A 13,138-nucleotide genomic window follows, 5' to 3' on the forward strand; every position below is an offset into this window, starting at 1 on the left:
ATGTTCAGATGTCTGTTTAATCTGAAGGCTGATCTTTGATTCTGAACATTTTTCTTCTATTATTTCCTTCATATTAATTTTCTCTGTTCCTCTCTTGGAACTCCACTAGAAGACCTCTTGAACTAAGCCTCCATGTCCTTTAACTACTTTCACCTTTAAAAAAACCTGATTTTTGCTCTATATTTTAGGAAAGGATTTTGTTTACTTCTTCTTTCCTTCTAATAAAATTTCATTTTGGTAATCATATATTTATTTGCAAAAAACAGTTTTCCTTCAATGGATGAGATCTTTTTGACCTCATTAGAATACTAACAGAGATTTTTTTTTTTTTTTTAATTCTGTTTTCTGGATCATCTTGTTTCTTGCTGAGTCAATTTTTCAGTTTTTTTTTTTAAACATCTTGGCCCTTCTTTTTATGTTGTTTGTTTTTTCTTTAAGTGTCTGGTGATCTTGGGCTGTCTGTATTCATGACTGGACAGTTCAGGTGATTAGAGTAGGGAGCTGGTGTGGATCCCCCTCTGCTGGTGAGTAGGCCCCGCCCCCAAATGAGAGCACCAACAGTGAGACTGTGAACTTTGTGAATGTAAATGGGGCATGGTTACTGGTGAGCTTCGGTTTTCAGGTGAGCTTCACTCTGTAGCATCAGTACCACCTTAGAAAGCTTTATTCCCCAGGCAGAGGGCGGGATGAGGGCTAACTGCCCCAACTCATCCCCTTCCCTGCAGCAGGACGAATGTCTGTCATGACCCTTCTGCTCGTTTGAGTTCAAGCTGTAGCTGCCTCTACTTTCCTTAATAAGCATTGCCATCCCATCTGCTTTCTGTCTTCCTACAATCTATCATAACCCCTGGTCGGCCATGGTTCCTCTTTTATTCTCAGCACCGTTTTGGATTTTGTTCATCTGTTGTACATCTTCGCCGGGGTTTGATGTGAACTGGAAAGCCAGAGATGGGAATGCATGTTCAGTCCATCAGCTTTCTTTCAAAGCCTGCGGTTTCCCTACCATGATATTTCCTTTTAGCGTTCAGCACCTGCAATAAAAAGTGAAAAGCAGGTTACAGGGAAAAGAAGAAAGCTTTCACATGCAAGCCATGGAAAGCTGAGTTGCCTTTGACCGTTTGCAAGGAATTTCAATTTCATGCTTATTTCAAGTCTCAGTTAATCTAAGTTGAGTAACTAGGTTAGTTCCCATCTTTACTGTGAGAAGCCACTTTTGCAAAAATGAGGCAAGAGAATCAGAAGGCTGTCCCTAGAGTGTTATCCTTTTCTTCCAGAAGCAGAATCCCCCCTCCCTTGCTCCATACCCCCAGTATAAAGTTGGACCAGCCAGCTGAAATTGTATCTCATATAGAAGTTCCCACCTACCACTCTTAGACCTCTCTCACTCACTGTACTCTAGTCTTTGTGCAGGTAGTATATGTGTCCATATATGTCATTTGTTTCAGTGACAGAGGTACTTTTTACTTTGGTTTGAATAGCTTTGGGTATCGATGTTCCTTTTCTGCCGTGTATTGACATATGGAATTAATAGTGTTTAAAAAGACATATTGTTCACCTCTCCTTCCCACCTCCCAGTAAAACTTGCATGCACGTGGATTCATTCTTTTTCTGGTGCTTTGCTTAGAATGGTGGCAGTTTCTCCCAGCAACTTACTTGCTGCCCTCTTTGGTGTATATCTGTTATAATAAATTTGTTTACCAATTAATGACTGAAATTTTCAATACTGTTGTTTAGTTCCCTGTTTAACTTGTTTTAATTTACCTTAATAAAACTCATTCTATTTTACATCCATATTCGTGTCTTTAGGGTATATCACTTGAACTTATTAATAAAATGTTTTCTTTATGCTTTTCATAAAAAACCAAGTTATTGGACACCTAATATGTGCTTGGCACTGTGCTTTTGGCATTGGATTTGCAAAAATGATTAAGATAACTTTGGTTCTCAGGTAGCTTCCAGTGAACTGGGCTACATGATGGTTGGGGGTTTTTTGTTTGCTTTGCTTTGCTTTGGTTTTGGTTTTCCATGTTGTAGAAAGCTTTATTTTCCAGGCTTATTGCTGTAAAATATAAACTTCTCTTACAGGGAGGTTTAGATGTCCTATTTTCCATTTTATTTAAACTCTGCCCCCCGCCCCTCCAGCGTATTTCTCTTGTATTTGGGGACTAACAGGGAGAAAGGGCCACACAGAGGCCACTCTCTGCCCATGTGGTCACACTGCCCCCTGCTTGTTGGTGCTGAATAGAGAAAACCAAATCTCACACAAGTACGATGAGCTGATGCTTGGTAACCAGTACTTTTCCTAAGAAAGGGTTGATGTGTGCCCGAGTTAAGGTGGATTTGAATCTCAGGCTTCCTTTTTCTTTCTTGTGCATGAACATCCGAACATCCCTTGTCCTTTAAATTTAGAACAAGATGATTTACCTTATGTCCAACTGCAAAGCAGTTCAAGACTGCCCATTTTAAAAGATTAAAATAAAAAAGAAGAAGAATTGTGTAACCATAAGGAAACTAACATTTGTAGAATGTATTTGTTTGCTGCTCTAACAAAGTACCACAGACTGGGTGGCTTAAAACAACGGAAATTAATTTTCTCACAGTCCTGGAGGATAGAAGTTCAAGACCTAAGTGTTGGCAACATTGGTTTACCTGTGGGCACTGAAGGAAGGATGCGTGTGCTCCAGACCTCTCTCCTTGGCTTGGAAGGGCTGTCTCCTCCTTGTGTCTTCACATTGTCTTCCCTCTGTGTGTGTGTGTGTGTCCAGATTTCCTCTCCTTATAAGGACCCCAGTTGTATTGAATGAGGGCTCACTTCTAATGACCTTATTTTAACCTAATTACCTCTTTTAAGGACCCCAGTCGTATTGAATGAGGGCTCACTTCTAATGACCTCATTTTAACCTAATTACCTCTTTAAAGCGCCCTATCTCCAAATACAATCACATTCTGAGATCCTGGGGGTTAGGACTTTAACATGTGAATTTTGACAAGGGACACAATTCAGCTCATAACATGAAGTGACTCCAGGATCCCAGGAAGATGCTAGATATTTTCGTATATGTTAAGTTGTTTGATCCTCACAAAATTGCCACACTAGAGGGACGTTACGATCCCATTTCACAGATGAGAAAAACTGAGACCAAGAGCAATGACTCATCATGCACAAGGTCACCAACTAAAAGCAAAATCAGGATTTGAACCTGAATCTGTGTGATCTACTTTATTATGCTGCTTCTGCGTATTTTCCTTCTCAATTATTTTCTTTCGTTGTAAGTGTAATATTTTGAATCCAGACAAAGCCCGGGAAGGTTCTACTTTTTCCTTCTAGCCGGGAGAAATTATTTTTATAAAAGTCTGTTTGGCAGCCGGTGCTTCCACTCCGGGGCACCTATGCCAGCTTCTCTGCATCTTTCAACCTTTTCTAAAAGATCCCATGACTTGATTAAATGCTGCTCCCAAATTCAGACAAGATGTTAACATCTGCTCTATCGCTTTCATCTAATAAACAATGGGCTGTCTGGTCAGGGATGGGGGGTAGTTTTGGTTGGTTGGACATGTTTCACTATTTGGAAATCGTAACAATCTCTCAGAGAGCAGAACTCCTTTAACTGGGAGATTGCATCATAAGTGAAGGCTTTTTTTTTTGGTTTTGAGCTAAATGATGGAGAAAGAAAGAGAGAACATGTATGGGGAGACAGGATACAACATAATGTGAAACTGGCTGAGACAGTGGGAGGATATTAATGATGGATATGTACTATCTGCCAAGAGTTGCTGAAATCGTCTGGTCTCGAATGTAATCAGGAGAGTATCAGACTAGGACAGATCTAGGAATTTTCATTACTAACCTGTTAAATGTAGTAAATCAAACCAGTAAGTGAAATTGGAAAATTGCTTAACCACGTCCACAGATCTTATGGTTGACTTTTAAAAATACATGCTCTTTACCAAGAAATGAAAAATGATACTTTTCTTACTAACACACTGCCTATGTATGGTATGTTATCAGTATACTAGGATTCTAATTCTAATGTACCACTCACTACCCCTGTGTCATAGACAAATTAGTCTTATTGAGTGTCAGTTTCTTTGTCTGTCAAACCAGTGTTTGGGTTGCCATGAAGGTCAAGTAAGATATATGACCTTCAAGCTGTATTTGCAAACTCTAGAGTGCTATACATACATTAGATATGTTTATTACTACTTTATTTCTGGCCCAAATCTAACAGAACCCACCGTTATGCTGAATTAATCTAGTTTGATTCTTCAATTTATGTATTATCCAGGCCCCTTGTTTTCTTTTTACAGTTTGCATGCTGTTTAGTCCTTTGAAAAATGTCTCAGAACCATTGTGAAATACAGGGAAGAATAGTTAGGAATTTTTACTTTTTTATTTTTTCATTTTTTTAAGTACTTACAGATAAATTAATGGGGAGACAGTTGAAAATAACCCTGTTAACGAAGATCTTGTTGTATATACCAAAAAAGTGGCACGTCATATTGTAAAGGTGCTAAACCCTTCCAAGGAAATTACCTGTCATCTGGTTTCAAAACAGTCCTGGCAGACTCCTGGTAGATGCTGACACTTTTAATTTTTCCTGAGAGCTATTAAAATTGTAGAAATTTTGGAACTGTTTTCCCATACCACCTTGATGGGCCAAATGATTGAACAGAACATGTGATAAGACTCTTTCCTCTGTAATGAAGTACCAGGAAAAATCCTGAGTTGGCAACTTGTAAAGTGATTGCAGATCAAGAATCTGAGTTTTTCATTGTCCAAGCATCCGTAAGAAGTTCTCTTGGAATAGGAAGGTCTCTTTGTACCTGCAGATAAAATACCATGCCCGTCCTGTTATCTCTCCAGTAAATAGTGCATTACCTCTTAGTTCATGTTAAAAGTGATTGCTTCTTGTTCGGTACACCAGAAGGAGATACTAACGGCATTTCCTCTTTTCTGGGAATAGGACAGTAAGAAACGGGGTGGTATTCATCTAGTGTGTGTATATCATGAAAGTGAAGGATATTAGCTGTGGCTAACTTCTTGGAGGATAACTTTTGTTAACAATAGCTTGATGCTAGGTTACATAAGAGGCAAAGTTGGTTAGGCTTCAAGCAGCCTTGCTTTCAGGGTTTTTCAAATCCCTAGGCTCACTGGAGGAAGATGGCTCATTTGGGGGAGAAATGATCTGTGAGGTAATAGGGTGCTACGTTCCAATTCAGTATGACTTAGGCAGCTGGTGGCCATCCACTGTCAGGACTCTGAGGAAATCAGTGCATTTCAGTTGTATATCAGGATTTTAACTCAAGTCTGTGGCATCTGGTTAACCAGAGTGAAGTAATTGGGATGCCAGCTTCTCCTTTCTGTGCACTCTCCTTCATGACTGCTTGGATATGAGCAGGTGGATGCCAAAGAATCTATTATGCTGACAAATGCTAATCAGAGATAGGCTCCTGATTTTAAATTCAAATTCACTACAAGCTATTAACTTTTCTAACACTGTGTGCTTTTGATGGCCTCATTTGCATGATTTTATAAATATGCAGTTCTGGCTACAATTTTATTATCTGAGTGTTATTTTATTTAACATAAGTTTTTAGAAGAGGTTTATACCTTAAGGGTGTGCAAAGATGATCAGTCTACTTGCAACAGAGATATAGTGTGGTTGGACTCTGTATGACCATAAGATCATTGTCATCAGGATAGTATAGTGTAGAGGTTAGGACCACTCAAGTCAAAATGCCTGGATTCAGACCCTACCTTCTCCACCCCGTCTATGCTGTGTGCATGTAATTTAACTGTACAAAAGTTACTTAATCCTATAAGCCTTAACCTTATCTTTTATAAAAGTTTTATCTTTATTTATTTATTTTATTGAAATATAGTTGATTTATAATGCTGTGTCAGTTTCAGGTGTACCGCAAAGTGATTCAGTTATACACATATATACATATATATATATATATATATTCTTTTTCAGATCCTTTTCCCTTACAGATTATTACAAAATATTAAATATAGTTCCCTGTGCTATATAGTAGGTCCTCGTTGTTTATCTATTTTACATATAGTAGTGTGTATTTGTTAACCCCAAACTCCTAATTTATCCCTCCCTCCCTTCCCCTTTGGTAACCATAAGTTTGTTTTCTATGCCTGTGGGTCTATTTCTGTTTTGTAAATAAGTTCATTTGTATCATTGTTTTTTAGATTCCACATATAAGTGATATCATATGATATTTCTCTTTCTCTGTCTGGCTTACTTCACTTAGTATATGATAATCTCTAGGTCCATCCATGTTGCTGCAGATGGCATTATTCCATTCTTTTTTATGGCTGAGTAATATTCCATTGTATATATGTACCACATCCTCTTTATCCATTCACCTGTTGATGGACATTTAGGTTGCTTCCATGTCTTCCATTTAGGTTGCTATTGTAAATAGTGCTGCAGTGAACATCGGGGTGCATGTATCTTTTTGAATTATAGTTTTCTCTAGATATTTGCCCAGGACTCACACTGCAATGGAGATAATAATAGCTTTTCCCAGATAGGGTTTTCGAGAAGATTCCATTAGAATGGCACATATTTCAGCCAGCTTTTGCTAGGTTATGCTACAGGGACAAATTAACCGAAAATATCAGTGGCTTACAATGGCAGAGATTTACGTCTTATTCACACTCATATCCATCATCGGTTGGCTCTGCCTCTGCTCTAGAGTCTCTTCATTCTGAGACACACCTGAAGAAGCAGCTTCTACTGGTCTCATGACAGAGGGAGAGCTCGTTGTGGCTCTAACAGGTTCTGCTTGGAAGCAGCACATGTTATTTCTATTCATATATAATTGGCCCAAGGAAGCCATGAGGCCAAGCCTAATATCAGCGAGTGGGTACAATCATCTACCACAGCATGCCGTGCCCACTGACTGGAGCGTAGGAAAGGCTCGGTAAACAGTAGATTTTACTTTTCAGTCCTGATCAGAGAGGTAAATTGTAGTTTAGGTAGGACAGAGAAGACTAATATTTATGTGTTTGTCAGATGGCTCTCTTAAGAGCAAATCGAGGTGCTGAACGCTTCCCTTTGAACTTTCCAGGGAAGGTGGTCTTTGGAGAACCCATCGCAGCAGGTCTCGGCACAGATGGCACTCACTACTGGAATAGAGAATGGCCCCATGCAGCCCATCACGTTATGGGTCCACCCCTACGACCAGACCCTTCAACGCCTGACTTCCTCATGAATCTATTGGCTAAGTAATAGTTTAGTAGATGATTGTAAGGTGTTTTGCCAAAAGAAGATGTTTTGCTGGTCCCAAATCTTGAGTGTTTTGAGTGTAGGAGATCTTGTCCTACCATCTGGACCTTCCATTGACCTCCCAGTCTTCTGTCCTACTTGACCTCACAGGCCCTGGGGAACCCTTCATCTGGAGACCCAAAAGCATTGGCTTAATTGTGCTATGATGTGGTGTAAAATCTCTCCTGGCCACAGAGAAATCAGATCATTTGTACTGAAATTTTCCTCTGCTCTGATTTTTTCATTGTCTTTTCTATCTCTTGCTGCCTAGGACCAGGTCTCTTCAATATGCCCTATTTTTATCATACAGAATAGTCTTGAATATTTTTCTATGCTGATATAACCCAGGAACCAGATGTGCTTGTTGTATGGATACAAGAGATGATGATCTAGGGCAGAGCCACTGGAGAGGTGAAAGGCAAAATCCTACCCTCTGAGCAGGTTATCCCCATGAAAGGCCATCCAAACTATTTTCAGATGCTGTTTTGGGAGACATTTTGATCATTTTTTCTTGAGAAATACACCATTCATGGACATTCAGACATTCTCCATTCATGGATACTCAGATCCAAGTTAACAAAGAGCTTTTCACCACAGACCGTCCAAGAGTTCACTTGCCATTTCCTTTCAGGCTCCTGCCTCCTTCAGCCTTCTGCATCCTCAAGGTGACTCACAGGTCAAAGCACAATTCCTGTTGCTCGTGACCTCAACATCCTCAGCCAGTGTCCCACCTCTGCTCATCAACATTGCCATGTGGCCAGGGGCTGCCTCTGTTCATGTGGATCACCCTGGTTCACCTCTGTGTAATTCTGTACTCACAAGAAATTTTCACTTATGTTATTGCCAGTGACCCTGAATAATTGTCATCAAGTATATATAATTACCAATTTCTAGATGAGAAACTGAGCATTGAACAAACTCATAGTCACATAGCCAGTAGGTGATGGAGCCTAGAACCCACTTTTTCTGACCCAAGCACGATCCTTCATCATGCTTCATGTAAGAGTATTATTCTCCCAAAGTGTTTCCTGGAATAGAGACAGGCATGGGTGAAATATGTACTTGAAAAAGCTGCCCATTCTCCATTGCAGTTTTCTGACTGTCAGTTGAGAATGGGGTCCAGAGACCAGGGAGGGTTATGGTAGCTTCCTCCTGACATATTCTTTCTACTCACCCCTATTGCTCTTGTGTGTTTCTCTTTTACAGTGGTGATCTAACCATAACAGGGTCTGACCACTGCACTTTCAACACCTGCCAGAAAGCTCTTGGGAAGGATGATTTTACTAAGATTCCCAATGGAGTGAATGGTGTTGAGGACCGGATGTCAGTAATATGGGAAAAAGGCGTGGTGAGTTTCACAGGACTCAGTCTGTTTTGCCTGATTTTTCAGCTGGAATCTGGCCCATTTTAGGACCAGAGTGGCAAAAGCCTTCATAGAGAAGTTTTTTGATTGTTTTCACTAGAGTGGAAACTGGGAATACAACAGTATCACCACCACCATGCCATCCCCCAAGATAATAATGAAAAACAATTTTCTTCTCTGCATGGTTTAGAGGATGCTTTGCACCATTATGCAGACATTAGGGTATAAATTTAGATTGGGTACCTAGAGGATTATTCTTGAAATCTTTGAAACGTAATAGCACTTCTTCTTGATTTCCATGTTGTTGAATCCTAGTTCCTCATGTGTCACTGATATAAATACTTGGAATGATTGAAAGGACATCAAGAATTTATATTACGTTCATACCTCCTTTTCATATAAAAATGTAGATATCCCTTTTAAAGAACTTTTGGATATTATGTTTTAAAAACTGCTGTATGAGGTTACATAAATAATAATCCAAAATATAGAAAGAGGTTTTTTTTAAATTTCATGATTTAAAAATTTCTACCTGACGATGAAGAAGAATCAAATGGCTAAATGTTCATATGTTAGCCTATCCAGCCAGCTGACAGGTGTAGTTGTAAAGATCAGCAGTGGAGACTTGCCTGGTAAGACCTGAGGTCCCCATTGTCATGCCATTCTCACCCATCTCTCAGAACCCCTCCCTTCAATGGCACATTAATCACATCTCACACCACAGAATCCCTTACACATACCCCTCACTTCTAGCTCTAATATTTTACCAAGTCTTGTCAGTTTTATTTCCAAAATGCCTCCTTATTTCCACCATCATGTCCACCATTCTACTTTGAGGCCCATGTCTTGTTTGGACCACTGCAGTCGTCTCACAGCTGGTGCCCCTGCCTCCACTCTCTGGCTTGCTACAATCTATCCCATACTCTAAGACCAGAGTTGCCTTTCAAACACCAGGGTGTGTTCATGCTACTTTCCTCTCTAAAATCCTTTAATTTTCAGCATTACTTATTGGATGACATTTCAACAGTTAATTTACACGCAAGGAACTTCAAAACATCTCTACAGCCCTACCTTCTACCAGTTATCCTCTCCACCCCCTGCTACCTCTACCCTAATTCTAAGCATCCCAGATGACTTTTATTTTCTTTCTCTTTGCTTAGACTTTTTTTTTTTTTTTTTAGGAGACTCTAAACATATTTATTTGCCAAAGTTAACTTTCCTCTCTCACTCATCTTTGTAATCTGGAAGTGTGGTCTAGAAAAGGCATGTGTTATTATTTCCATGTTTTCCATACCTAGATGAGGTTAAAATTCATTCTCTGTCTTATTTATTTATACTTTTTTTGGACATCTTTATTGGAGTATAATGGCTTTACAATGGTGTGTTAGTTTCTGCTTTACAACAAAATGAATCAGTTATATATATACATATGTTCCCATATCTCTTCCCTCTTGCGTCTCCCTCCCTCCCACCTTCCCTATCCCACCCCTCCAGGCGGTCACAAAGCACCGAGCTGATCTCCCTGTGCTATGCGGCTGCTTCCCACTAGCTATCTACCTTATGTTTGGTACTGTATATATGTCCATGCCTCTCTCTCGCTTTGTCACAGCTTACCCTTCCCCCTCCCCATATCCTCAAGTCCATTCTCTAGTAGGTCTGTGTCTTTATTCCTGTCTTACCCCTAGGTTCTTCATGACATTATTTTTTTCTTAAATCCATATATATGTGTTAGCATACAGTATTTGTCTCTCTCTTTCTGACTTACTTCACTCTGTATGACAGACTCTAGGTCTATCCACCTCATTACAAATAGCTCAATTTCGTTTCTTTTTATGGCTGAGTAATATTCCATTGTATATATGTGCCACATCTTCTTTAACCATTCATCCGATGATGGACACTTAGGTTGTTACCATCTCCTGGCTACTGTAAATAGAGCTGCAATGAACATTTTGGTACATGACTCTTTTTGAATTTTGGTTTTCTCAGGGTATATGCCCAGTAGTGGGATTGCTGGGTCATATGGTAGTTCTATTTGTAGTTTTTTAAGGAACCTCCATACTGTTCTCCACAGTGGCTGCACCAATTTACATTCCCACTAGCAGTGCAAGAGTGTTCCCTTTTCTCCACACCCTCTCCAGCATTTATTGTTTCTAGATTTTTTGATGATGGCCATTCTGACTGGTGTGAGATATCTCATTGTAGTTTTGGTTTGCATTTCTCTAATGATTAATGATGTTGAGCATTCTTTCATGTGTTTGTTGGCAGTCTGTATATCTTCTTTAGAGAAATGTCTATTTAGGTCTTCTGCCCATTTTTGGATTGGGTTGTTTGTTTTTTTGTTACTAAGCTGCATGAGCTGCTTATAAATTTTGGAGATTAATCCTTTGTCAGTTGCTTCATTTGCAAATATTTTCTCCCATTCTGAGGGTTGTCTTTTCGTCTTGTTTATGGTTTCCTTTGCTGCGCAAAAGCTTTTAAGTTTCATTAGGTCCCATTTGTTTATTTTTGTTTTTATTTCCATTTCTCTAGGAGGTGGGTCAAAAAGGACCTTGCTGTGATTTATGTCATAGAGTGTTCTGCCTATGTTTTCCTCTAAGAGTTTGATAGTTTCTGGCCTTACATTTAGGTCTTTAATCCATTTTGAGCTTATTTTTGTGTATGGTGTTAGGGAGTGATCTAATCTCATACTTTTACATGTAGCTGTCCAGTTTTCCCAGCACCACTTATTGAAGAGGCTGTCCTTTCTCCAGTGTACATTCCTGCCTCCTTTATCAAAGATAAGGTGACCATATGTGCGTGGGTTTATCTCTGGGCTTTCTATCCTGTTCCATTGATCTGTATTTCTGTTTTTGTGCCAGTACCATACTGTCTTGATTACTGTAGCTTTGTAGTATACTCTGAACTCCGGGAGCCTGATTCCTCCAGCTCCGTTTTTTGTTCTCAAGATTGCTTTGGCTATTCGGGGTCTTTTGTGTTTCCATACAAATTGTGAAATTTTTTGTTCTAGTTATGTGAAAAATGCCAGTGGTAGTTTGATAGGGATTGCATTGAATCTGTAGATTGCTTTGGGTAGTAGAGTCATTTTCACAATGTTGATTCTTCCAATCCAAGAACATGGTATATCTCTCCATCTATTTGTATCATCTTTAATTTCTTTCATCAGTGTCTTATAATTTTCTGCATACAGGTCTTTTGTCTCCTTAGGTAGGTTTATTCCTAGATATTTTATTCTTTTGGTTGCAATGGTAAATGGGAGTGTTTTCTTAATTTCACTTTCAGATTTTTCATCATTAGTGTATAGGAATGCCAGAGATTTCTGTGCATTAATTTTGTATCCTGCTACTTTACCAAATTCATTGATGAGCTCTAGTAGTTTTCTGGTAGCATCTTTAGGATTCTCTATGTATAGTATCATGTCATCTGCAAAGAGTGACAGCTTTACTTCTTCTTTTCCGATTTGGATTCCTTTTATTTCCTTTTCTTCTCTGATTGCTGTGTCTGAAACTTCCAAAACTATGTTGAATAAGAGTGGTGAGAGTGAGCAACCTTGTCTTGTTCCTGATCTTAGAGGAAATGCTTTCAGTTTTTCACCATTGAGGATGATGTTGGCTGTGGGTTTGTCATATATGGCCTTTATTATGTTGAGGAAAGTTCCCTCTATGCCTACTTTCTGGAGGGCTTTTATCATAAATGGGTGTTGAATTTTGTCAAAAGCTTTCTCTGCATCTATTGAGATGATCATATGGTTTTTCTCCTTCAATTTGTTAATATGGTGTATCACGTTGATTGATTTGCATATGTTGAAGAATCCTTGCATTCCTGGAATAAAGCCCACTTGATCATGGTGTATGATCCTTTTAATGTGCTGTTGGATTCTGTTTGCTAGTATTTTGTTGAGGATTTTTGCATCTATGTTCATCAGTGATATTGGCCTGTAGTTTTCTTTCTTAGTGACATCCTTGTCTGGTTTTGGTATCAGGGTGATGGTGGCCTCGTAGAATGAGTTTGGGAGTGTTCCTCCCTCTGCTATATTTTGGAAGAGTTTGACAGGGATAGGTGTTAGCTCTTCTCTAAATGTTTGATAGAATTCGCCTGTGAAGCCATCTGGTCCTGGGCTTTTGTTTGTTGGAAGATTTTTAATAACAGTTTCAATTTCAGTGCTTGTGATTGGTCTGTTCATATTTTCTATTTTTTTTGTAATTCAGTCTTGGCATGTTGTACATTTCTAAGAATTTGTCCATTTCTTCCAGGTTGTCCAATTTATTGGCATAGAGTTGCTTGTAGTAATTTTTCATGATCTTTTATATTTCTGCACTGTCAGTTGTTACCTCTCCTTATCATTTCCAATTCTATTGATTTGAGTCTTCTCCCTTTTTTTCTTGATGAGTCTGGCTAATGGTTTATCAATTTTGTTTATCTTCTCAAAGAACCAGCTTTTAGTTTTATTGATCTTTGCTATCGTTTCCTTCATTTCTTTTTCAATTAT

At 39.0% G+C, this 13,138-nt stretch overlaps 1 protein-coding gene across 1 annotated transcript in view; it reads left to right on the forward strand.

The window, feature by feature from the left end:
• The window catches only part of DPYS (dihydropyrimidinase), a 90,181-nt gene that overhangs the window by 26,863 nt on the left and 50,180 nt on the right, over positions 1–13,138 (forward strand). Inside the window, exons 5-6 of the mRNA XM_089898830.1 lie at positions 7,090–7,246; positions 8,493–8,634. Of these exons, the coding sequence (XP_089754956.1) occupies positions 7,090–7,246; positions 8,493–8,634 (299 nt within the window). The remainder of the gene's footprint in view (positions 1–7,089; positions 7,247–8,492; positions 8,635–13,138) is intronic.

This window comes from Delphinapterus leucas, chromosome 17, assembly GCF_059928025.1.
Source record: "Delphinapterus leucas isolate spDelLeu-1000000601 "Yukka" chromosome 17, BTC_Dleu_Yukka2, whole genome shotgun sequence".
Taxonomy (NCBI): domain Eukaryota; kingdom Metazoa; phylum Chordata; class Mammalia; order Artiodactyla; family Monodontidae; genus Delphinapterus; species Delphinapterus leucas.